Source organism: Chiloscyllium plagiosum, chromosome 3 (genome assembly GCF_004010195.1).
Source record: "Chiloscyllium plagiosum isolate BGI_BamShark_2017 chromosome 3, ASM401019v2, whole genome shotgun sequence".
NCBI classification, from domain to species: Eukaryota; Metazoa; Chordata; class Chondrichthyes; order Orectolobiformes; family Hemiscylliidae; genus Chiloscyllium; species Chiloscyllium plagiosum.
The window spans coordinates 136,843,376-136,869,950 of NC_057712.1; the positions used below are offsets into that span (position 1 = coordinate 136,843,376).

General features: G+C 43.1%; 1 protein-coding gene across 1 annotated transcript; it reads left to right on the plus strand.

Annotated features, from left to right (window-relative positions):
- Nucleotides 1–431: 431 nt before the first annotated feature.
- Nucleotides 432–22,430, plus strand: LOC122548578 (heat shock protein HSP 90-beta). The gene is made up of 10 exons (XM_043687417.1): nucleotides 432–593; nucleotides 3,286–3,652; nucleotides 12,652–12,809; nucleotides 13,339–13,650; nucleotides 14,396–14,561; nucleotides 15,507–15,697; nucleotides 18,063–18,210; nucleotides 20,624–20,892; nucleotides 21,333–21,666; nucleotides 22,055–22,430. Exons 1-10 carry the CDS (start codon nucleotides 447–449, stop codon nucleotides 22,162–22,164), a joined length of 2,202 nt encoding a protein of 733 aa, XP_043543352.1. The 5' UTR covers nucleotides 432–446; the 3' UTR covers nucleotides 22,165–22,430.
- Nucleotides 22,431–26,575: the final 4,145 nt, after the last annotated feature.

A 26,575-nucleotide genomic window follows, 5' to 3' on the forward strand; every position in this document is an offset into this window, starting at 1 on the left:
ATGTGATTAACAACTGGCTGCTAACTCCCGTTTACCATCTCTACCTAATCTTACTGATCCTCTTTTATATCTGTGACGATTGTAGTCAGAAATGTTTAATATTGGGGGTTTACTGTCTTTATCATGTGGAGACAGACGGTTTTGCTGCTGTCAAAGTGTACCCATTCTACAGATCTAGGATTGGTTTCAGCTGGCCTGTCCTGGCACTGCAGTCTGACTAGTGTTTCCTTCCTAGTTAACTTTAAATTTCACAGATTTTGAAATTTGGAAAATGTTCTCAGTTCACTTAGTTACAAAATAAATCAGTCGAATTTCTAACAGTCTCTGGCCCATTGAAGTATGCTCTTCTGGTGTAGAATTAACTGCAGATCCACAGGGGTTCAGCAGAAGTATGGGAGACAATTTTGAATGGCATGTTTTGAGTGGTGTTTTCTGTTTTTCCCCAGATGCCTGAAGAGATTTGCACCAGTGACGATGAGGTGGAAACCTTTGCCTTTCAGGCTGAGATTGCTCAGCTTATGTCCCTGATCATCAACACCTTCTATTCTAACAAAGAAATCTTCCTCCGAGAGCTCATCTCAAATGCATCTGATGTGAGTTTCTTCATGTGCTTGCTGTTTCCTGTTTTGTTCTGAATTCCTGACAGAATGTCTTTGTCCTAGGAAGGAGGCTTTTTATCCCATTGTATCCTTGCCATTCTCTTCAGCATAATGTTGCTCTACAATTGTCTTTCCCTCCAAATGATATGTAATTCCCTTTTGAAAGTGATTACTGAATCTGCCTACACCATGCTTGAAGTGCATTCCAAACCCTCATCTTGGATGCGTGTTGCTACATGTTATGTCTGACTCATCAGTGTCTTACCACATTTTCTGTCTCCATGTATAAGCATGCAACTATGAAGCTGTGTAGCCTTTGGCTGTTATATTGTATTAGCTACTTTCCAGTTCTTAGAAAAAGCTTGCGTTTTAGATCAGAGTAATGTACCTCATTTTAACTCCCTTCATAGGTTGCTTTCAAGCTGTCACTACAAGCTGACTTCTACTTTGTTGGGTTAATTAATATTGTCTTTTTTCCTTCACTTCTGTTCAATAGTAGTTATGGCGAGGTGATGATGTAGTGGTAATACCACTAGACTCTAGCAATCATGAAGCCCTGACTAATGTTCTGGCGATGCACCTCTGAATCCCACCATGACAGCTTGATAGCTTGAATTCAGTAAAATATGGAATAAAAAGTTGGCTTATTGGTATCCATGTAACAATTTGATTGCTGTAAAATCCAACCTGGTTTAGACATATCCTTTAAGGAAGGAAATCTATCATCTCTACTTGATCTGGCCTATGTGTGGTTCCCTATTAACTATCCCCTGAAATGAACCAGCAAGTCACTCAGATCAGGCAGCTACAAAGTCTGAAAGGAATGAAACCAGACAGACCACTTGACATCTGTTTTGGTGTTGGAAACAGTTGCGAACAGCCTGATGTAGTCCCAATTCCAAATCATGCATGTCCCATATGCTCCTATCACTGTTCCCACCCCCTCAGATGCCAGTTTTCCACAAATTTCATTTGCCTGATAACTAAGGCTGAAGACGTTGAATTTTGCAAGGCTTTTCAGCACATTGACAAGATTCCAGCACTACTCTAATCTTAAAAATCACACAACACCAGGTTATAGTCCAACAGGTTTAATTGGAAGCACACTAGCTTTCGGAGCGACGCTCTTTCATCAGGTGATAGTGTACTCTAATCTTGACTCTGATCTCCAGCATCTGCAGTCCTCACTTTTGCCTATTCAACCCATTGAACCTGTTCCTCATTCAACACAATTGTGATTCTACTCACTATCCCCATAACCCTGTGTGCCTTTGGTAATCAAAACATTTATCATCCTGTACTTTAGACAAAATGGATTTTGACTGCTCTCTGGAGTGGAGATTTCCTAAGGTTTACCACCCTCTTTTTTTTTAAAGAAAACACACCCATTTTGGATCGAAAGAAAAAGCATCCGCACTGAGAGTTTTAGAGAGATCACCTGTCTTCCTGTGACCTTCTGGAGAATATAGGCCCAGTTTGCCCACCCTCTCATTGTATAATGGTCCCACCAGTTTGGGAACAGGGCTGACAAGCCTTAGTTGCGCTCGTTCAGTGGCAGTGATATATTTCCTGAGCTAACAATCCAAAACTGCATATAATTGTGTGGGTGTGATTAAGTCTTACCTGCCGTTTGTACAAATAGGAATAAATGATGTCTTAGCCAGCGATGCTAACATCCCGATAATAAGATTTTTTTGTAAAATGGTGCAGTCTAACCAAACCCCAATACAGTCGAAATAAGGCTTCACTCCAGGGCTTGAAACCTCATAGCATAAAGGCTAACGTTCTGTTAGTCTTTCTAGTACCTTGACTTCTGTCTTTCAGTTTGATCGTTATCAAACTCGTACCTTTTTTCTTCCTGATACTCTTTGATCTCTTTAGTCCAAGGAACTGTATCTGACTCCTTAAAAAGCAATAAATATTTTGGCCTCAACTACCAACTCTGGCAGAGAATTCCACAGGCACACCACTCTGGTTGAAGAAATTTATCCTCATTGCCATTCTGAATGGCCTACCCCATACCCTGAGACTGTGACCCCTGGCCCGGGCTTGCTGTTCAAGATGTCACCACAAGAAGGGTGTTGCCAGTCTAGTCCCTTTAGAATTTTACGCATTCCTGTGTAATTTCCCCCTTTATTCCCCTCAACTCCAATGAATATATTCAATTGAATTTATAGTCACGTGTACCGAGGCACAGTGACCCGATCCAGTCTCTCTTCACAGTCCTGCCATCTGTTGGCCTGGTTTTCTCTCTCTAGCGTCCGTTTGTTCTCTGGAACATGTGATCTTATCCCTCTGCACTATTCACCAATCAACATGTCAGATTTAACCTTGAGTTTGGCGTCCTGTCCTCTACCCTTGGTAGGCTCAAGCATATCCAAAATTTATGACTCATTCGCAATTATCTCTCCACTATTTGTGATCCCTGATTCCAGATCTGTGTCCACTCGCTTTGTAAAAGTACTGTTGAGGTAGCCTTTAGGTTGGATCTTGGAAATTCTGTCCCAAAAGTACTTGACCCGAAACATTTCAAAGGCTGCTTCAGGGTTTAGAGGAGTTGGCTCTTTTGATGTAGAAGTATTGACAAATACGTAACTTGCCACCTGATGTCATTACCCACTTTGGCCTGCCTGATGTCCATTGTTTAGTTTTGATACCTGATTTATGGTTGTATTTTAATCCATAGGCACTGGATAAGATCCGATATGAAAGCTTGACTGATCCTTCGAAACTGGAGAGTGGCAAAGATCTGAAGATTGAAATCATCCCCAATCAGCGTGACCATACCCTCACCATCATTGACACTGGGATTGGAATGACAAAGGCTGACCTGATCAACAACTTGGGCACCATTGCTAAGTCTGGCACCAAGGCCTTCATGGAAGCTCTGCAGGCTGGTGCAGATATTTCAATGATTGGCCAGTTTGGTGTTGGCTTCTATTCTGCCTATCTGGTTGCTGAGAAGGTTACTGTCCTTACTAAGCACAATGATGATGAGGCATATGCCTGGGAATCATCAGCTGGTGGCTCCTTTACAGTCAAAACATATACTGGTAAGTCATGACTGAGGAGCCTAATGACCACTGCTGTTCACAGGGAGTGCAGGCAAGGTTATTCTCTATTTGGAATTGAGATATAGCCTGCAACTCTGAAAGGAAGCAAGATTGAGTTCGTCTCTGACTTAGTCATAGCATAACACAACATGGAAATAGGCCTTTTGGTCCAAACTGGTCTGTGCTGACCATGGTACCCGCTCAGCTAGTTCCAGAGCTCGCATTTAGTCCATATCCCTCTTAAACCCTTCCCGTCTCTACAGCTATCCAGATGTTTTTAAAATGTTGCTATTGTACTTGCCTCAACCACGTTCTGTGGCAGCCCATTCTGTGTACACCACCACTCTCTGCGTGAACAGGTTGTCCCTCAGGTCCTGCCTAAATATTTCCCCTCTTGGCTTAAACCTATGCCCTCTAGTTTGCAATTCCCCATCCCTGGGGAAAAAGACTATATGCATTCATCCTATCTATGGTTTTACACACCTCACTAAGGCCACCCCTCATTGTCCTAAGTTGCAGGGGATAAAGTCCTTTCCTGGTCAACCTCTCCCTATAACTCAGGGCTACTACTGCTGGCAACACCCTCGTAAATCGTCTTTGCACTCTTTCCAGTTTAACTAAATCCTTCCTATAACGGGTGAAAAGTAAGGACTGCAGATGCTGGGGATCAGAGTTGAGACTGTGGTGCTGGAAAAGCACAGCGGGCCAGGCAGCATCCGAGGAGCAGGAGAATCGGCATTTTGGGCATATGCCCTTCATTGGGAAGGGCTTATGTCCGAAACGTCAATTCTCCTGCTCCTTTTCCAGCACCACAGTCTTGACTATAACAGGGTGACCAAAGCTGTATGCGATAGTCCACTGTGGCCTTACCAGCGACTTATACAACTGTAAAATGATGTGCCAACTCCTATAGTCGGTGCTTGGACCGATGAAGACCAGCATGTGAAATGCCGCCTTCAACTGCCTTGTCTACCTGTGACGTTGCTTTCAATGATCTGTGTACTTGCATTCCTAACTCCCTCTGTTCCAAAACACTCTTCAAGACTTTGCTATATATCTCCTACCTTGGTTTACCTTTCCAAAGTATAACATTGTACACTTATCTGTACTGAATTGCATTTGCCAATCCTCAGTCCCCGTGCCCATCTGATCAAGATCCCTCTGTAATTTCTGATGACCTTCTGCGTTATCCGTGATACCTCCTAATTTTGTACCATTCACAAGCTTACTAATCATGCCTTGTCCATTCCCATCCAGATCGTTTATGTAAATAACAAATACCAACGGTCCCACCACCGACCCCTCTGGCACACCACTAGTCACAGACCTCCACTCCAAGAAACTACCTTCAACCATCACTCTCTGCTTCCTACCATCGAGCCAATTGTGAGTCAAGGTAGCTAGCTCTCCCTGGATCCCATGCAACCTAACTTTTATGACAAGTCTGCCATACGTGACCTTGGCAATGGCATTAAAGTCCACATAGACAAACACCCACTGCCTACTATCATCTATTCTCATGGTTACCTCTTTGTAAAACTCTAAAAGAAGCTGGGTAAGCCAAGACAGAGGACGGGAAAAATCTCTGGCTGTAACAGCTCCTTTTTTGAGGTATTTTAGGTGCTGGAGGTGATTTCCTCTAATTCCAGGAGCAACAATGACTGTTTTATATGCCGTCACATTGTTTTGCAACTTTGGGGGGGGGGGTGGTGGAGTCAAACCAACAGCAGTTTTAAAAGGGAGAAGAACAGACAAAAGAAGCACATGGTGAGGTCAGTGCAGGAGAGACAGAGAGCACCTGCACGGTTACTTGCCTTTGATGTTTGAATTCGTGTATTGCTGGACATCAGCATGCACCTGGGAAAATTATCAAATAGTGAAATTATTGAGTTTTTTGAAGAAGTAACAAAGAGGATTGATGAGGGCAGAGCGGTAGATGTGATCGATATGGACTTCAGTAAGGCTTTCAGCAAGGTTCCCCATGGGAGACTGATTAGCAAGGTTAGATCTGATGGAATACAGGGAGAACTAGCCATTTGGATACAGAACTGGCTCAAAGGTGGTGGTGGAGGGTTGTTTTTCAGACTGGAGGCCAGTGACCAGTGGAGTGCCCCAAGGATTGATACTGGGTCCTCTACTTTTTGTCATTTACATAACTGATTTGGATGCGAGTGTAAGAGGTACAGTTAGTAAGTTTGCAGATGACACCAAAATTGGAGGTGTAGTGGACAGCGAAGAGGGTTACCTCAGATTACAACAGGATCTGGACCAGATGGGCCAATGGGCTGAGAAGTGGTCAGAGTATTGAGTACATGAGGTCATGTTGCGGCTGTACAGGACATTAGTTAGGCCACTGTTGAAATATTGCATGTAATTCTGGACCCCTTCCTTTCAGAAAGATGTTGTGAAACCTGAAAGTGTTCAGAAAAGATTTACAAAGATGTTGCCAGGGTTGAAGGTTTGAGCTATAGGGAGAGGCTGAACAGGCTGGGGCTGTTTTCCCTGGAGTGTCGGAAGCTGAGGGGTGACCTTATAGAGGTTTACAATATTATGAGGGGCATGGATAGGATAAATAGACAAAGTCTTTTCCCTGGGGTTCGGGAGTCCAGAACTAGAGGGCACAGGTTTAGGGTGAGAGGGGAAAAATATAAGAGACCTAAGAGGCAACTTTTTCAGAGGATGGTACGTGTATGGAATGAGCTGCCAGAGGAAGTGGTGGAGGCTGGTACAATTGCAACATTTAAGAGGCATTTGGATAGGTATATGAATAGGAAGGGTTTGGAGGGATATGGGCCGAGTGCTGGCAGGTGGGACTAGATTGGGTTGGGATATCTGGTCGGCATGGACGGGTTGAACCGAAGGGTCTGTTTCCATGCTGTACATCTCTATGACTCTATTTGTTAGACATGCCTTCCTGCACACAAATCCATGCTGACTATCCAAATGTTGGTTGCCCCGTCCATCCGTATCCTCTCCAACAATTTACCTACCACTGATGTCAGGCTCACTGGTTTGTAGTTCCCTGGCTTGTCTTTGTTAGCTTTATTAAACAACCAGTGGCTAAAAATGAAGTAAAAATCTCTGTAAGAGCCTCTGCAATTTCTTCCCTAGCCTCCCACAACATTTGAAGATGGACTTAATCAGACCCGGGGATTTATCCACCTTAATGTTCTTTAAGGCTGCCAAACACATCCCCTCTGCTAATATGTTTGCGGTCCAAAACATCCTCACTTGTTTCCCTTATTTCTTTAGCATCAGTGATTCTTTCCTCGGTAATCACTGAGGAGAAACATTAAAAATCCTCCCGTCTCCTGTGCCTCCACGCATAGATGGCCATGTTGATCTTTAAGGGGACTATTCTCTCCCTAGCCACCCTTTTACACTTAATATAGCTATTGAACATCTTGGGATTTAACCTTGCCCACCAGATCCATCTCATATCCTCTTTTTACTCTTCTGAATTCCCTCTTGAGTGTGCTCCTACACTTAGTATTCTATGGATTCACTCGAGCCCAATAGCTTAGACCCAATGTATACCACCGCCTTTTTCCTGATCAGAGCCTCATTGGTTATAGGAGAGCTTTTCTGTTCTGCTTGACATTGGAGATGGGCCATAATTTATTCTGTTTTGCCCAACTGCCCACACTAGAAGTTGTGCCACAGCAATTTTGAAATGACTGGAGTCTTATTGCAGTGCAAGAATCAATGCTTTGGGGTAAAGGCAAAAGGGTGTCTGACCTTAAAATAGGTGTAAGGTTTTAAACTGTCCCTTTTTGTCAGCTTGGCTCATTAATAACACTGCATTGAATGTTCAGAATATATAATCTGCATATGACCATAAGAAATAGAACCAGAAGTAAACTATTTCCTTTCTTACTTCCCAAGCAATAGAACTGTTACTGATATATTTTAGCTGTACATTTGCTGCCTGCTCCTGATATCCTTTAATTCCCTGGGAGATCAAAATCTGTTGTTCCTGGTCTTTAATATACTCCATAATGGAGAACTCCCTGGGGATATATATTCTCAATCCTGTGTGAAGAGATTATATTGGTGTTATGCAGCTGCGCTTGTAGTGTGGTTCTGATTTTAAAAACACTGCTTTGTCTATAGCACTTTGTTGAATGAGTTGAAAGGTTTTGGTGGATGTAAAAATGTTCAGCTCTGCACTGTGTAAAGCTGGATTTTGAACTTTGTTTTGAAATCTCAGGTGTGCTGTGGATTGATGGAGTGAGAACTTAGATTCAAGGCAAGCAGCAAGTAGTAAAAATCTGGATTTTTAGGTAGCCTGTGATGAAAGAGTAAATCTTCTTAAACGAAGAAGAAATGCTGGAGCTCAGTTTACAAAACTAGGCTTGATGGGTGCAGTATATAGCATCTAGTGATTTGAAAACCACTGCTCCAACATGTCACGTGTTACTGTCCAGTTGAAATCCTTTTGATCTTTTGCATTTTCCTTTAGCCTTGTGTTCTGTACTGGTGCTGTTCAAGTTCACAGAAAACATTGCTCTCTTAAATCTTAACTTATTCTTTGTGAATTTAGTCAATACAGTTCTTATGGTGGTTCAAAACAGCAAGTTCAACTGAAACTTTTAAACGATTAAAACACTACAAGTTAACAAAATCCATTTTAAATTCCAGCAAATAAAATGTATTATTTCCTGATTCCCACTGCCTGATCAGTGGTACAGCACCAGTTCCAAGAGTAGAAGGACTGAGTGTGAGCTCTTGCCCAGGGCTCATCTGGTCCTGTCTGCTTGCTTTCTTTTTAATGTATATTCACCGACAGTTTTGCCTTCATTTTAACATGTACATTGGAACAGTAAACTCAGATTTGAGTGTTTGGAATGGGAGAGGAAGAAGCTGAATTGTCAGTGAGCAAATTTCCAAGCAATAACTGCGTGGATCATTGTGGCATTGAGCAAACTGATCCCAACTGCTAATTGTTAGTGCTGTGTTCAGGACAAAAAATCTGTGTGTACTTCCAAGGACCGCAGTTCAGCCCAGCTGTTACTGAAGAATGCTAAAACATGCAGTGGAGCACTTAATCAGCTTTTTTACTGACAGTAAGTATTGCTGTTAAAGCTAGACATTGTCACTTGTCTACATCCTGCTGTTTGTATTTTAAGGATCTATTAATGAAGTGATAGATTAGAAACTTGCTTAACGCGTGAAGGAGTGCACAGTTCACTTGGCAAAAGTCACTTATTCCATGCACTGCGGTCCTGATGTAAGTATTTTGTGCTGGCTGCAGAGAAAACATCGCGATCTCTCCCTACTGAATTAAGGCATCTAGTTGAATGACACTAAGCAGGTAGAAACCATGCGTCCAGGTTTTTGCTATTAGTTGAATTGTGGGAAATTGAATGGCTGATTGCAGTAATTTTGAATTTAATTCTTTAGCTGTGAAGTGGAAGAGTTTAATGTTGAAGATAACTGGAAAATATATTTCTAAACATGGCTAGGACCATCTGAGAAAATCCAGCTGTGGCTCTTGCAGTGTGAAGTTGCAGATTGATTTTTATCTGTACAATTTAGAAGCTTTTTTGATTTTCCAGTGTAAGACTTCTGTAGCATGTCACCGGGAAAGTTTATTATCATGGTCTGTGTGTTGCATGTTGCTGTTTTTTGAGTTCTTGGAGTCTCTCGTTGAAGTAGTCTTCCAGACTCTTGTCATGAAATTGTCCTGTGTTTCCATTGGAGTTTAAAAGTGTATAATCTCCAGCCAATCCTGCAATGCTTTGGAATTGGAGACTCCATTGGACAAGGGATTGAATGGCAATTGTGTTCTCTGATTTTGGGGACGTTGTATTCCTTTTCCAGTTGGAGGTGTTGAAAGCTGGGCTGGAATGAAGTCTTCCTGGTAAACACCTTGTAGGCTGCAGTTAGGATTAGAATGGTCAGAATTAATTAGCATGCCTTAATATTTCTGAAATGAAATCTTAATGCTTGAAGCTGCAAAGATTTCTAAAGCTGTAGCAGGAACGGAACACTTTGTGATATTTTCTTGCACACTTACATTATCTAAATACATGCCAGACCCCGAGATGTACAGGTTAGTCAGTGAGGATAGGCTACTGAGTACTTACAATATTGTACATTGAGATTTAGTGGAAGCTTTTAGTCTGGAGACAGTGGAGAAAGTGAAACTCTAGTTGAAGAAACTCCTGGAGATGGCAGACCATTGTAAAAAGGTTAGTATTAGGATGGGTTTGACTGCAGTGTTTAGTTTTATTGACATTTGCATTGAAGAAGCTGCAATCTCCTGCAAAGCCTGGACAACATTCAGGCTTGGGCTTCAGCATCCAGTTGTATTTGTGCCTGGCAATGACCATCTTCAGTGAATAGCCAGTTAACATTGGGGGGGCTCACCTTTGGTCAGAAACCTCACCTGGCCAATCCAGTAGAACAAACCTAATCCTTCAGTTGTGCTGTCATTTTAAACTAAGGTGGTCAGACAATGTCACCTAATCAACTAAAGAGCAGTAGTGCATGTATAGAGGTTTCATTTCAGAAGCCAATCTCAGGCATGCTAGATAACAGTATAGTAGGGGACAGGAACAGGCCCTTGAGCCATCATGTCTGAGCCACCCATATTCTGTTCTACATTAACCCAGTCGGCTGCACATTGGCTGTATCCCTTTATTTCCTGCCTGTTCGATTGTCTATCGAAATACTTGTTAAACTTTGCTATCGTATCTGTTTCTACCATCTACAGGTAGTATGTTCCAGGCACCTACCACCCCTCTGCATTAAAAATAAATGCCTTGCATATCTCCTTTAAACTTGCCCCCCCCACCACCACCTTAAACCTATCCTCTCGAATATTTGACATTTCCACTCCAGAAAAGGTTGATTAGATGCTCTATCCATGCTTCTATCAGGTTGTCCTTCAGCCTTTGAGGCTCCAGTGAAAACAGTCCAAGTTAGTCCAACCTCTCATTACAGGTCCAACTTCTCTGTTCCAGGCAGCATCCTGATAAACCTCTTTTGCAATCTGTCCAGCCTCTACATTCTTCCTATAGTGTGGTAACCAGTGCTGCGCACAGAACGCCAAATGTGTCTGAACTCAAAACGTTGAACCCAGTGCACCCTGGCACAGCTTTCTGGTGTTTTCTGTTTTACTTCACCAAGAACAATTGTACATTGGGAAATTACTCTTCAAGTTAGATTCTAACCAGCAAATCGAAGGACTTCCAGCCATTTTCTCTGAAAGTGAGCCAAGTTTGGGATGTGTTGTTTGAGACAGTGAAGAGGGTTTGTAGCTCTATAGACTAAGTAGTGAGTAAAACATGAAACTCACCTTGAGATCTTGGTAGCCTGGGTATTCAGGAATGCTGGGCATAGGGTACATGCTGATGCTGTTGGATCGCCGCCTTGCTGAATTTCTCTGTGAGTATGTCGAAACAGGCCCTTTGTTTGTGCCACTCATGTTGAAAGCTCCTGTCCCTTGTAGCTCGTGAATTGATCATTGCTGCACTCAGTCTTGCCTTATATTGAAGATTTGTGGCAGGCACATGGTAATGCTAGTCAGGAGCAGGTGCCCTGGCATGATAAAACCTGCTTGATAATGGGATTAACTGCTGCCATTCCATTTGATTAGTAGATTTGACTGGGATAAAACTCTTAATCCTTTCAAGGCTTCCTGGCAAGCAGGGGTTTCATTAAGTAAATGTCAGTTGGTCTGACGCTGAATTGATCAGAATAGGCTATCCATAGTGGGATTAACTCTTATCTGCTGTCTCAAGTCCAAACATGGGCTGGAAAATTTCAAATATATGTCAAACTGATATTGGCTGAGATTCAAATTCTCATGGAGACACACTCGACTGTTCATTTGCTCAGAGTGTAACTCACTAAGATTTTCTTTTTTCTCTGTACTCCGTACTCACTGGGGTTGTACAGCAGGTTGTAGGTAGATTTACGCTATTGATGTATTGCTACTGGCAGTGCAGCTGTTGTGTTTTCCACTGTATAATCGCATAGTGTTTAATGCTGTTTGCAGCAAGCTTCTCTAACTGCTGCTGTCATAATTTAGCAGCTTTGAATCAGATCAGAAATGAGGCTGCTGCTGGTCGACACGCTTTCTGCTTTCACGTGGCATGTTCCTGTTGGCTTTTACGTTGGCAATAAGAAGTTTTGCAACCAACTTGTATGCTGTTGCACTTTTCAGCCCATCAGTTTAAAGCGTGATGGAGCAGAAAAATCAATGTTTCGGGCAAAAGCCCTCCCTTCCTGATCAAGGGTTTTTGCCTGAAACATCAGTTTTCTTGCTCCTTGGATGATGCCTGATCAGCTGTGCTTTTCCAGCACCACACTCTTGGCTTACAACTTTGAAGTAGATAAGTCAGCCAGTAGATGACTGCCTCCCCTTAATCAAGGCATGCCTTGAATCCTGTTATTATTTTTCTGCTGTGGTTTTTTTAATACTTCAGTCAGTCTGGAAAGCTATACACTCCCTAATGAAATGTCAGTGTTTGTTGTTAGTGACTATTAGAAAAAACGAGAAATTGGGGTTTGGTATATTGAATTTATACTATGTTTCTATCAGTCAGTTATTGCACATGGGAACACGTAATGTAATATTGATGGTACTGGTTTATCCTTTGACCAGCACTGTGTTGGCCGATCTCAGCAATAACTATCTCCCAGGTGGCACGGTGGCTCAGTGGTTAGCACTGCTGCCTCACAGCACCAGGTACCCTGGTTCAATTCCGTATTTGAGCACTCCCTGGATGTTGGGGTGACTTTTATCTCCGAACTGATGTTGCAGAGAGCAGTGTTTCACAGCCAGTCACCTGGATTCCTTCTCAATCAGTCAGGGTTAAGGTGGGTGCTGTTGCTAAATAGGTTATTCTGGCATTGCTAGTAATGACGGTAGAGTGGCTATGTCCTATTACTTTTTAACATTAGATAATCATGAAATTATCACTCTTAGAATAGGCTGTTTAGGGAGCTTTATTTCTGGTTATTAATCCTTTTTATGTTCTTGCCTCCAGGCAAGGGTGATGGGGACAAGTCTCCTGATACAATCAGTCGTGGTACAAAGGTAGTCCTGCATCTGAAGGAAGATCAAACTGAGTATCTGGAGGAAAAGAGAATCAAGGAGATTGTGAAGAAACATTCTCAGTTCATTGGTTATCCCATCACACTCTTTGTAAGTACTGAAATGTCAGTTCTACTCTTTATTTAAATAATGCTTGCCTTTACAAAAGATGATTAAATTGATGTTGCTTTGCACTGTCCCTAACGATGACTTATTCTGAGGACCCAAGAGGCTGGATTATATGGTGCAGCCTCAAGGCGTTGCTGACTATGATCACCTTTCTCACCAAACTAATGAGCTCATGATGACTGTAGGTTGCATTTTGCTTGGCCCTGTTAAGTGATGACAAATTGATGTAGCTTTCATACCCTTATGCACAGCAGACTAACCTTTTGAGGTTTTTGTTTTTCTCTACCAGTTGTGCTCAGGTTTTTTGCAAAGTGTAGGCTAGGGATTGAGGCAAGTGGAAGTGGCATTAAAGTGTTCAGTATGGTGGGATCTTCAATATCTTCTAAATGTCCTTGAAGTGGGAGGAATCCTTTCTGGTTGAAACAGATATAGATGAGTGTTGCTTGTAGGTTTTTGGAAAAGAAATTGGTGGGCACTGTTGAACTGGTCCTATGATTTTTGTTTTCTTCAGGTTGAGAAGGAACGGGAAAAGGAGATTAGTGATGAGGAAGACACAGAGGAAAAGTCTGAGAAAGAGGAAGGTGCAGATATGGAGGAAGGAGAGAAGCCCAAAATTGAAGATGTCGGGTCTGATGAGGAAGAAGATGGTGAAAAGAAGGACAAGAAGAAGACTAAGAAGATCAAAGAGAAGTATATAGATCAGGAGGAACTGAACAAAACAAAGCCCATTTGGACCCGTAATCCCGATGATATTACACAGGAGGAGTATGGCGAGTTTTACAAGAGCCTCACTAATGATTGGGAGGACCATCTTGCTGTAAAGGTGAGTTTGTTCATGGTCACTTCTACTAAGTGCGAGGTATACTGTGAAAACCAGCCACCTAATAAAAGCTAGGTGGAGAATGTTTTCGTACTCTCCTATGTAACTTTCATCCTGGGCCCAGTTTTCCTCACTCTTGTGTTCATTTCCCAGGAGCTGAAGTTTTTGTTTCAGAATGACTCAGTTGCACTAATAATCAAATGATCTTATTTCCTTCATTGGCACCTTCCAGCCTGTGACCTCTGTCACCTGCAACTTCTCCTTCAAGTCCCACATTCTTTAGATTAGATTACTTAGTGTGGAAACAGCCCTTCGGCCCAACAAGTCCACACCGACCCACCGAAGCGCAACCCACCCATACCCCTACATGTACCCCTTACCTAACACTACGGGCAATTTAGCATGGCCAATTCACCTGACCCTGCACATCTTTGGACTGTGGGAGGAAACCGGAGCACCCAGAGGAAACCCACGCAGACACTGGGAGAATGTGCAAACTCCACACAGTCAGTCGCCTGAGGCGGGAATTGAACCCGGGTCTCTGGCGCTGTGAGGCAGCAGTGCTAACCACTGTGCCACCGTGCCGCCCACAATTCTGGTTTAAAAGGATACTTTGCTGTTCCCTCAAAATCCATTCCATAGAACATCTGACCATTCCTGAATCCCTGGGAATTGTTCAGTAATTATTTGCTATTCAATAAAATAGAAGATTGAGATTTAATGTGATTTTTGTTTTACTCCTCTTTAGCATTTCTCTGTCGAGGGCCAGTTGGAATTCCGTGCTCTTTTGTTCATTCCCAGGCGCGCTCCCTTTGATCTCTTTGAGAACAAGAAGAAGAAGAACAACATCAAACTCTATGTGCGCAGAGTCTTCATCATGGACAGCTGTGAGGAGCTGATCCCAGAATACCTCAGTGAGTATCTGGTAGTAAGCATGGATTTCGGGGTTTTGAGGTGACCATTCTTTTTGCTGCATACAGTCCATTAGGCTGTTACATAGACAGTTGGGAATATGCTTCCTTTCTTGGGTTTTCCTGTGTTTTAGTAGTCTGTAGCTGCGTTTTTAAAAAGGTTTCAGCTTCATTGGAATTTGGGGTTTCTAGATTGCACATGTATACTTCCAGTGCTTATTCTGTCATACAGTCAAACTGCTGTTTGTTAGAGGGGTATGGCTTTAGCCCAGTACTCTGCTTTTGTTATTGTGTCCTGTATGAAGTGATAATTTGTGAATAAGCTCTTGAAATGCCATAGCACACAACCACAGACAGAGTGCTGGAAAATGTGCTGAGAATACATGCTTGATGACTGGGATAGAGATAGTGGGCCAAATGGCCTTTTTATTTTAAATACTGTAGTAATTCTGGCTGTAATATCCTGAGTCCTTTAGCTGAGTTTTCACTTAGAGATTGATTTCCATTTACAATGTGTCAGTTCAGGTAGTGTTGGTAATTGTCGTGGGGCCATGTTTGTGCTGAGTTTTGCCTTCGTACTCAAATCTTGCTTTTTCTCCATAATCCTGCCACACTTATTTCTATTTTGATAAATCACCAGTGTTCTCTTGAATGTCTGTCTGTCTCCATTGAAAAGTCCTTTTGTGATGCAGTGGTAGTGTCCCTACCCCTGAGCTGACAGGTCCAGGTTCAAGACCCACCTGCTCCACATGTGTACTCACTCTGAACAGGGTTGATTTAGAAAAAAAGGTTAAACTAAATCATTTTTGTTTTGAAGCTGCCTCTACCACACTTCTAGACAGTGCATTCTAGACCCATAGCATTTGCTGTGTGAAAGTGGCACTACCGATCTAGCGTGTCTCCTTTTTCTCAGACCCTTTTAATTTCACATTTACTTCTTTAACTCAGACTTTGTTCGTGGTGTGGTGGACTCTGAGGACCTGCCCCTGAATATTTCCCGAGAGATGCTGCAACAGAGTAAAATCCTGAAGGTCATACGCAAGAATATTGTCAAGAAGTGCATGGAGTTGTTCTCTGAGCTGGCAGAGGACAAGGAGAACTACAAGAAATTCTATGAGCAGTTCTCAAAGAACCTGAAGGTAAGGATAATGACAGGAGGAAACTACTGAATGTGTAGTAGTGAAGCCTCGACAGGAATACTGTTGGACTGTCTCTTAAGCGGAATCACTGAGTTAGGTTGTTTCTCAGGATTTTCCGGAGGTATAAACTAATACAAGCTTTGGAAATTTATCAGAAAGTGGCTTGATGGCCAGGTCCTGTTACATGTAGATGGTAAAATTGCTGCCATATTGGTCCATTAATGTGAGATTGTTACTTTTCTAGCTAGAGTGGGGCTGATTGGGGCTGGACCAGATTAATAATCAGGGAGCCCTGCCTGGCATGTAAATGGAGTATCAGAGATACTGACCCTCCTGGGCCTGACCGAGGTGGTACGAGGGTTGCATACAGGGTAATTTGGTGATGGATACTGGGCTCTGTGGATTTATTTCAGTAGTCCTGCACATAAACATCGTCGTGAGCCTGTGGACTAATGTAAATGTGCCCTCCACCTGCAATTGAATGCTGTGTTTTCTTTTCAAAAGCACAAAGGCCCTAACTGTATGGGTCTGTCTGACCTGGTAAATGGAATGGGATTGAGGAATCTTGATCTAATGAGCCTGCTGCTTTGAGAAGGATCGATACGCCCCAGAGAGCTAGTGTATCACTACATGTGACACTAAAGAAAGCCAGTAGATATGGGTTTAGATTAATCTTTTCAGTACTTTGTTGTAAGAAGTTTTGCCTCTGAGCTTTGGCACCAGGACTGCTCCGGTTGGGTGTACTTCACTTGAAGTGTGCTGGGAACATTGTCCTGGCAAATTGAATAACTAAAATTGAAAAGAGGGCTTTTAAACTCATTAAAGCGGTGGGGGGGGGAGGGGGGGGGATGTGTAAGCTTCCAAAGCAAGAGGATATGGCGACATTGCAGGGCTGCTATTTTTAAAGTAATGATATCCAGAGTGGGGTAGTGTGCAAATGTTTTTAAACCACAAATAGAGAGTCAAAGGGGAGGAAAAGGGACAAAAATACAAAGTGAATGGCCCACCAGCTGTTTTGTGGGTCAGAATATATTGGTTAATAAGGGCATGTGAATATTACACATGAATCATAAGTGACTTTAATCATAGAATCCCCACAGTGCAGATAAATGTAGTCATTGGGAAAATCAAATTAGTAGATGTAGTCATGAAGTAGTAGTAGTACCACATTTAGGACAATTCTCTAGAACAATATGCTGTGGATTCAGCCAGGAATCTGGTAGTCTGATAAGACAGATTTAATTAATGAGTAAGAAATTCCATAGGGAACAGAGTCCATAACACCGACTTCAGCATTCAATTTGAAAAATTACAACCTTGAATTGGAAATAAGTATGTTAAACTCAAAGTTTAAGAGTAATCAAGTAGAGATGAGAGCAGAATCGACGGGAGTGGACTGGGAAAGGAGTTCAGAAGAATTAATGGGGGGGCAATAATAGATATTTAGGAAAATAGTCCATAGCTCTCAGCAAAGATACGTCCTAGTAAAGCAGGGGAATTCTGGGAATATGATAACGGATCACGGTTAACCAAGGGAAGTAATGAATAGTGTCAAATTTTGCTTTTTTATATAACGTGGGAAAGGTTAGTTGAGAGCCCAAGGATTGGAAAATCTATTAAAACTCACCTATAGATGATCAGGAAAAAGGAGGTGAAACTCTATTAAACTGAAGATTAATCAGTTAACATCAAAAGGGACAACAAGAGCTTCTTTAAATGTTTGGAAAGGGTGGGGCCAGAATGAACATGGGCCCACTTATATTAAAGTTGGGGAATAAGTAATGGGGAACCAGGAAATGGCAAAAGAGTTAAATACTTTGCATCTCATGCATACATCACAAATAGCATTTTAAAAATACTAATGATTTGGAGATGCTGGTGTTGGACTGGGGTGTACAAACTTAAAAATCACAACACCAGGTTATAGTCCAACAGGATTATTTGGAAGCACTAGCTTTTGGAATGTTGCTTCTTCATCAGGTGATTGTGGACAATAAGATTATAAGACTCAGAATTTATAGAAAATTTTGCTATAAATTGTCTTACAATCTTATTATCTACAACCACCTGAGGAAGGAGCAGCGCTCCGAAAACTAGTGCTTCCAAATAATCCTGTTGGACTATAACCTGATGTTGTGCAATTTTTCATTAAAAATACTAAGTAATTAGGGGGCAAAATGCATGGAAGAGATAGCTATCATTTAGGAATCAAGGGTTATTAGGGAAAGGCAGGGAGTTGAAAATGATCAGATCAGCCATGGTCTCATTGGCAGAACAGATTCAATGGACTTCTGCTCCTCCAGCTTATGGTCTGTGCTTTGTAGTCTGGCTGAGGGTTTAAAAGCTTCTCATTTCTTGCTTACAGCTTGGTATCCATGAGGACTCTCAGAATCGCAAGAAGCTGTCTGAACTGCTGCGTTACCACACCTCACAGTGTGGAGATGAGCTCACCGCATTGGCAGACTATGTATCCCGCATGAAAGAAAACCAGAAATGTATCTATTATATAACTGGTGAGTTGTGATTTTGTGGGATCTAACTGGGTATTCACAGCATTCATTTCTAACTATGCTATTATAAAATAATTCCACTGCCTGTGAGTGGTCAGTTTTGGTTTAATTGTAATGTCTCTAGGAGCTGTTCATATCACTTTTTTTTACTCCCCTCTGGTTTCTGCTGGACGTGATACTAACAGCCAGTGAGAAAGTATATAAAGTATAGGCAGGCAGGGAAAGAGTTGTGAAACAAGAGGTTCTGCTGAGCATAACTCAGATCAGATAAGAACTTGCAGTTAATAATGGGGTGCTGGAGGCAAAGATAATGGGTTAACAAGGTAGAAAAGCAATCATTATGTAGAGCCATTTAGCCACATTGGAAGCATTCAGTATGTAAGGTCAGTTTACAAGGGGAAAAGTATTCATTATGTGAAGCCAGTTAAGGTTAAGGACATTCATTGTGCAACAACAGGGTAAACCTGTAAAGATGGCTTAATCTTTACTATTGACACTCGCTGATTGTAACAGTCACCCAATCAATATGTATGTTGCCTTATCTGGATGCTCCACTCTGTAAGTGACTATACAATTCATTATGGAACTGCTGTTCAAGAGAAGACTAAGAACTCGTATCCCTGTGCACGCTGGTGATTGTTCTCTCTCCCTGCATATGATTGAGGTGAGATTATACAGTGTTCCTGAGCGTTTTGCTTTGATGGGGAAAACGGGACGACTGTATTGGCAGTTTTCGGTATCCTGAGGCCTTTCTGGTAATATTAGTCCTTGGCTGGAGTGTGATGTAGAATGACACCAGTCATACAGGTTCAGTCCCTGTCCCAGCTGTGGTAATTCAGTTCATTCCTTGCCTTGCCCCACACTGAAGTGGTGCCACTTAGGACTGTTCAACCAGGATCTCACTTGGACAGGTTCCTGTGGTCCTTTCTGGACTGGGGCTAATCACTGATGATCAAATCAGTATTTTGAGCTTTTTTTTTACTCTGACAGTATTCTGGTTAATTTTTACTACCACTACTAGTAGTATCCCATTATGAGGCTCTGCTTTATAACACTACTGAGAAGTGTTTGGAATATGTCAAAAAGGACATTAAAAATGCAGGTTTCGTTAAAAGAGGACAACAGTCCTCTTTTAACGAAACCTGCATTTTTAATGTCCTTTTTGACATATTCCAAACACTTCTCAGTAGTGTTATAAAGCAGAGCCTCATAATGGGATACTAGTACAGGGAGTTGAGAGCTTGGACAGAAAGGTTTTTTTGTATTTTAAAGGAGTATTTTGAATGAAAGGTGTCTTTGGAGACTTGGGGAGGAAATCCTGGAGTTTGTAGCCCCAAGCAACTGAGGGTGTGCTGGAGGCCAAGGGCTACGAGATGGAACAGCATTCAAAACGAAGAGTGCAGAGCTTTGAAAAAGAGCTCAAGTATTTGATCAAGATGACCATGAGTAAATCAGTGTGTGCGGGGACAAAGGGTGAACAGCACATGGGCTGCAAGCTTCTGGGTGGTAATATTTATACTATATGTATGTATGTATAATGTAGGGAACTAAATATAAAATCTCCAAAGTTTGCAAAGATACAAAGCTGGGATTGAACATTGAGGAGGATGCAGAGATGTCTCAGTGGGATTTGGACAGGCTGAGGGAGTGGGGAAATACAGAGCAGATGCAGTATAATGTGGATAAATGGGGGGGGGGGGAAGCCAGGTAGGCAGATGATCTGAATGGGGACAGATTGGGAAAGGGGCAGGGACAATGGCACCTGGGTGTCCTTGTACCCCAGTCTCTGAAAGTAAGCGTGCAGGTACAGCAGGCGGTGAGGAAGGGAAATGGGATGTTGGCCAACATAGTGAGAGGATTTGAGTCCAGGAGCAGGGAGGTCTTGCTGCAATTATACCGGATCTTGGGGAGATCACACCTGGAGTATTGTGGACAGGTTTGGTCTCCTTATCTGAGGAAGGATATTCTGTCTTTACCAAACTGATTACTGAGATGGCAGGACTGCTGTATGAAGACAGACTGAATCATTTAGGACTACATTCACTAGAATTTAGAAGGAACGGGAATCTTAGAAACCTGTAAAATTCTAACAACACTCTACAGGATAAGTGCAGGAAGAATGTTTCCAATGACAGGAGTTTAGAATAAGGGGATATAGTTTTAAGCTAAAGCATTTAAGACTGAGCAAAAACTCCTTTGCCCAGAGTGATGAACCTGTGGAATTTAGTAACACAGCAGTTAAATATAGTTGTTGGGGTTAAAGGGAGAAAGCAGAAACATGGGTGTTCACAGCAGTCCGTGTTACAGGTTCCAGGGCTAGGACTGAGCTATGTCACTGTGGCTCTTGACTATAACCTGGTGAGCAATTCCATCCCCATATGGGTAAGCAAGACTTCCATTGTTTCCTTCTCTTTAGGTGAGAGCAAAGACCAAGTAGCTAACTCTGCCTTTGTGGAGCGTGTGAGGAAGCGAGGCTTTGAGGTGGTTTACATGACTGAGCCTATCGACGAATATTGTGTGCAGCAGCTAAAGGAGTTTGATGGTAAGCAGCTTGTGTCTGTCACAAAGGAGGGCCTGGAACTACCTGAGGATGAGGAGGAGAAGAAGAAGCGGGAGGAAGACCGGGCCACATTTGACAACCTGTGCAAGCTCATGAAGGAGATCCTGGACAAGAAGGTGGAGAAGGTAAGGTTTTCTACTGGAGTAGCATCTGGGGATAAGTTTCTTTGACTCCTACCCTGTGCCATGTACTGCAGGCTTCTTCAGTCGAAGGTTATTGCCAGTTAAAATCTCACTTGTGGAGGTACCCTGATTTAATTCCTGGTCCAGTGTTAGCTGATCTAATCTGTGTCGAAGTTGTGATGGGATGATTTATTTGGGAGAGGGAATTGGCCCGAGGCCTTATTGCTCAGTAACTGCTGGACCTGGTTATTAACATTATCTGGGTCTGTCTCACCCAGGTAACCTGAACCAGGGGCTGGGGGAGCTGGGTTATGAGTAGACCAGTTCTTCAGCAAAATGGAGACCCTTGGAGATTGTTCAGGGGGCTGGCGGGGGATACTTACAGATCATTTAGAAATCAGGTTGAATTGAAGGGACCTGTCTGCTTCTCTCCTTGTGTCCAGGTGACTGTTTCCAACAGGCTTGTATCCTCCCCATGCTGTATTGTGACCAGCACCTATGGCTGGACTGCAAACATGGAGAGGATCATGAAGGCCCAGGCTCTGCGAGACAATTCAACCATGGGTTACATGATGGCCAAGAAGCATTTGGAGATCAACCCTGACCACCCAATTGTGAACACCCTGAGGCAGAAGGCTGAGGCAGACAAGAATGATAAAGCTGTGAAGGACCTTGTGATCCTGCTGTTTGAGACTGCACTGTTATCCTCTGGATTCTCACTGGATGATCCTCAAACACACTCAAACCGAATCTACCGAATGATCAAGCTGGGTCTCGGTAAGTGGCTGTGAGCAAGGGGATTGAATCAGTTTACCACCATGTTAGCTGTGGTTCATGGAAGGTTGTTTTAATCTCCATTGCAGCTCCCCAATAATCATTTTGATAAATTTATGTTGGTGTATCTCTGTGCAGTGAGATACTTAGCTGTGACTAGCCTGGCTTGTGCGACAAGCTGATTTCAACTGGGGTACTCCTGAGTAGTTCTCCCAAGAATTGAGTCTGCTTCAGTGCTGTGTTGCCCTGAACAATGTAACTTTCTCATAAAGCAGTGAGCACGTTCAGATGGTGGTGTGTCTCTGTTTTGGAGTAACATACACTGGTACTTAGGCTGATGGCTTTTGATATATTTTTGCAAAGATGTTAAATTGTGTGTTTGTTTTGAAAGGCATTGATGATGATGAGGGGACTGTGGAAGAGACCAGCCCACAAGCTGTGGAAGAAATCCCACCTCTTGAGGGAGATGAGGATGCATCCCGCATGGAAGAAGTGGACTGAAGCTGCTCCTTTGCTTTGCTGTATTTGTCCTTGGTGTATTCAATTTGGACTGCTGTATTTAATTTGGACTGTCATGCAGAGTGTGTAAAGTAATTATCTAATTGGATCCATATAGATTGGGCTTGATTCCTTTTGGAGGAGTGAGCCTTGCACTACAGCTGTTATCAGATGTTACATCCTTTTTTTTATTTTAAAATGCATGTAATTTTTATTTTTACAGCTAAATGCTGTAAAATAAAATCTAAAACCACTGGTGCAAGTGAGAATCTGGTTTTGTGTTGAAAAGTTATTGAACAATTTAGTGACTAAAGTTTCCACTCATTTTGGATCCACTGGGGCAGCACAGTGGCTCAGTGGTTAGCACAGCTGCCTCACAGCACCAGGGACCCGGGTTTGATTCCCACCTCAGGCAACTGTCTGTGTGGTGTTTGCACATTCTCCCTGTGCCTGCGTGGATTTCCTCCCACAGTCCAAAGATGTGCTAGTCAGGTGAATTGTCCGTAGTGCAAGGTGCATTAGTCAGGGCTGAATGTAGGGGAATGGCTCTGGGTGGGTTGCTCTTTGGCGGGTCGGTGTGGACTTGTTGGGCCGAAGGGCCTGTTTCCACACTGCAATTCAACAAGCTTCTGTTTCTCCTGTCTGCTACAGTCTAACTGAGGTTTTCAGTCGGGCTAAATCTTGTGAAGTTTAACAACAAACGTGGCTAATAATCAAAAAATGTAGTAGTGATATTGTCATGGCTGTAAACAGCTGATCATTTATTCTAGTTCCCTATCTAATCTGGAAACTCACTTCCCAGCATCAACTCAATTGAGCCATCTCGACATTGTTTTAAATGTGGTCACTCCTGAACTACAGCATAGCAGAGAATTGCAATCATTCTACCCCATCTCCCCTTCGTAAACCAGCTTCTGACTGCAGAGATTACTGGGGTGGGATTGTATTGGTAATCCCTCCAAGGTGTGTGCATCGTTTGGACAAGGAAGATGAGCTGTCCAGTGCTCCAAGTGTGAGCCCACCATGGTTTTGTACAATTACAGCAAGACTTCCTTGTTCTCTCTTCCCAAGAGAGGTTACCTTTCCCCAAAAAGCTCCAACTGCATCATGCTGGGATTGTAAATGAGGCAGCTGTGTTTTAAAGTGGTCGTCCCTAATTGCAACATAAAGAAACATGGGCACTGACTTGGTGCTCCTCGTCACAAGGCTATGTGACAGAGCCGACAGCATGATCAGTGTGAAAATGTTGGGTGGTTTTGCCTTTGTATCACCTGTTTCAGGACGTGGAAAACTGAATATAATGCAAACAGGCTAGGCATCATTCCTGCCTCTATTGACCAGATTGAAAGCTTTTCAGAATAAGAAACATATATGTAGCTGACATGTTGAATGTGTTCCTGGAAAGTAGTATGCTCAGCTGTAATAGTTATACAAGAGGCTGAATGACCTCATCCTGCAAATATATACTTGCCCTGAACCTTTCTAAGCCTGATGTCAGTGGTGGGCTAGTTGTCGGAGGGAATCCTGACGGACAGGATGTACATGTATTTGGAAAGGCAAGGACTGATTAGGGATAGTCGACATGGCTTTGTGTGTGGGAAATCATGTCTCACAAACTTAGATTGAGTTTTTTGAAGAAGTAACAAAGAGGATTGATGAGGGCAGAGCAGAGCCTTTATCAACTTCACTGGTGCTCGATAAGGTTCCCCATGGGAGACTGGTTAGCAAGGTTAGATTTCATGGAATGCAGGGAGAACTAGCCATTTGGATACAAAACTGGCTCAAAGACAGAGGGTGGTGGTGGAGGGTTGTTTTTCAGACTGGAGGCCTGTGACCAGTGGAGTATCACAAGGATCGGTGCTGGGTCCTCTACTTTTCGTCATTTATATAAATGATTTGGATGTGAGCATAAGAGGTACAGTTAGTAAGTTTGCAGATGACACCAGAATTGGAGGTGTAGTGGACAGCGAAGAGGGTTTTTTTCAGATTACCTACAGTGTGGAAACAGGCCCTTCGGCCCAGCAAGTCCACACCAACCCTCTGAAGAGAAACCCACCCTCCCCCCATATTTACCCCTGACTAATCCACCTAACATGACAGGCAATTTAGCATAGCTAATTCACCTAACCTGCACATCTTTGGACTGTGGGAGGAAACCAGAGCACCTGGAGGAAACCAACACAGATACTGGGAGAATGTGCAAACGCCACACAGACAGTTGCCCAAGGCAGGAATTGAACCTGGGTCCCTGGTGCTGTGAGGCAGCAGTGCTAACCACTGAGCCACCGTGCCACCTAGGTATACAACAGGATCTTGATCAGATGGGCCAATGGGCTGAGAAGTGGCAGATGGAGTTTAATTCAGATAAATGCAAGGTGTTACACTTTGGGAAAGCAAATCTTAGCAGGACTTATACACTTAATGGTAAGGTCCTAGGGAGTGTTGCTGAACAATGAGACCTTGGAGTGCAGGTTCATACCTCCTTGAAAGTAGAATCACAGGTAGATAGGATAGTGAAGAAGGCGTTTGGTATGCTTTCCATTGAGTACAGGAGTTGGGAGGTCATGCGGCTGTACAAGAAATCTGTTAGGCCACTGGAATATTGCATGCAATTCTGGTTTCCATCCTATCAGAAGGATGTTGTGAAACTTGAAAGGGTTCAGAAGAGATTTACAAGGATGTTGCCAGGGTTGGAGGATCTGAGTGACAGGGATTGGCTGAACAGGCTGGGGTTGTTTTCCCTGGAGTGTCGGAGGCTGAGGGGTGACCTTATAGAGGTTTATAAAATCATGAGGGGCATAAATAGGATAAATAGACAAAGTCTTTTCCCTGGAGTGGGGGAGTCCAGAACTAGAGGGCATAGGTTTAGTGTGAGAGCGGGAAGATATAAAAGAGACCAAAGGGCCAACTTTTTCACGCAGAGGGTGGTACGTGTATGGAATGAGCTGCCAGAGGATGTGGTGGGGGCTGGTACAATTGCAACATTGAAGAGGCATTCAGATGGGTATATGAATAGGAAGGGTTTGGAGGGATATGGGCCGGGTGCTGGCAGGTGGGACGAGATTGGGTTGGGATATCTGGACGGGTTGGAGCGAAGGGTCTGTTTCCATGCTGTACATCTGACTGCACTGGATGATTACTAAAAGAGAACTGATGCCTACATTGTACCTGCCTCCACCACATCAGCTAATTATTCCACACCCTAATTAAGTTTTTATTCAGCAAAATACCTGTGGGTCGACTCTGGTAAACTAACGATGAACACTGCAAACTGTCTTCTGCTTTAACTTAACTTTGTGTGATTGTATACCCCTATACTGGAACTTTGTAAGGGCTTCATGTCGGGTTGTCTTCTGATGGTGTTGGAGGTGTCTTCTCTTTCGGTGGTTATTCTTGAGTTAGTGTGCTGAGTGGGGTTTTGTGGCGATTCTTATCCTGAGTCTTTGTGCCCTTTTGGGAGGGTCTTGAGGATGTGTGAATGGATTGATCAGGTTTGATTACCCTGATCGATCTGACCCAACCAGCTATTGGCATATTGATTGCAGGGTGGCCCTGAGGTGTCCATTGTGGTAGGTGCTGGGTGCACATAGCCTCCTCGAAGGAATGGTGCTCAGCGCCTCAGTGTCTAGCGAATGACTCACTGCTCCCAAGTGTCCCATTCAAGTCCACTTCTACCTGAGGAAGGACCAGCATTCCTAAAGCTAGTGCTTCCATTTAAACCTGTTGGACTGTAACCTGTTGTTGTGATTTTTAACTTTGTCCATCCCAGTCCAACACTGGCATCTCCACATCAAGTGAAGCTGCAGCCTGTTTGGATTCTGCAGCAAGTGGGTTAGCACAGTCACTTCAGTCAAGGCTGGGTTCCATTTCCCAGCATGCTTTAATCATTGTCCATCTTTTGTAGCTCCATGGTAGGAATTATTGTCCGTCAAAAGTTCATTATTCAGGGTGGTCTGTCTGGATACACCTATTTGAGTGAAGTTTTCCTTTTGCAAAACACACTGCTTGCTGTAGATGTGATTTTGAGTGGAAACAGTCTCTTCCTATCAAGATCCCTTCTATTAATTCTCTTCAAAAGAAAGCAGTCCCAACTTCTCCAATCTCTCCTCCAAACTGAAGTGTCTCAGACCACAAACCATTTTAGTAAACCTGTTCAACGTTCTATATCAGCAAGCACTGCCAGCTCATCATCTTTGTCAGTTCCTCAACTCCCCCCACCCCCCCCCCCCCCACAACACAGAAAGCCATAATGACGAGCTGTAACAAATCCAGTTCTCTCTCCCTATCCTGCAATCTTTAATTATTTTACATAGATACCCAGTATGGTGTGTTCCTGAATGTCCATCTCTGCTATCTAACTGCCCATTCTTAAACCACCAAAACTGCACTAAGTCTACACTCCTACTTTCCATCA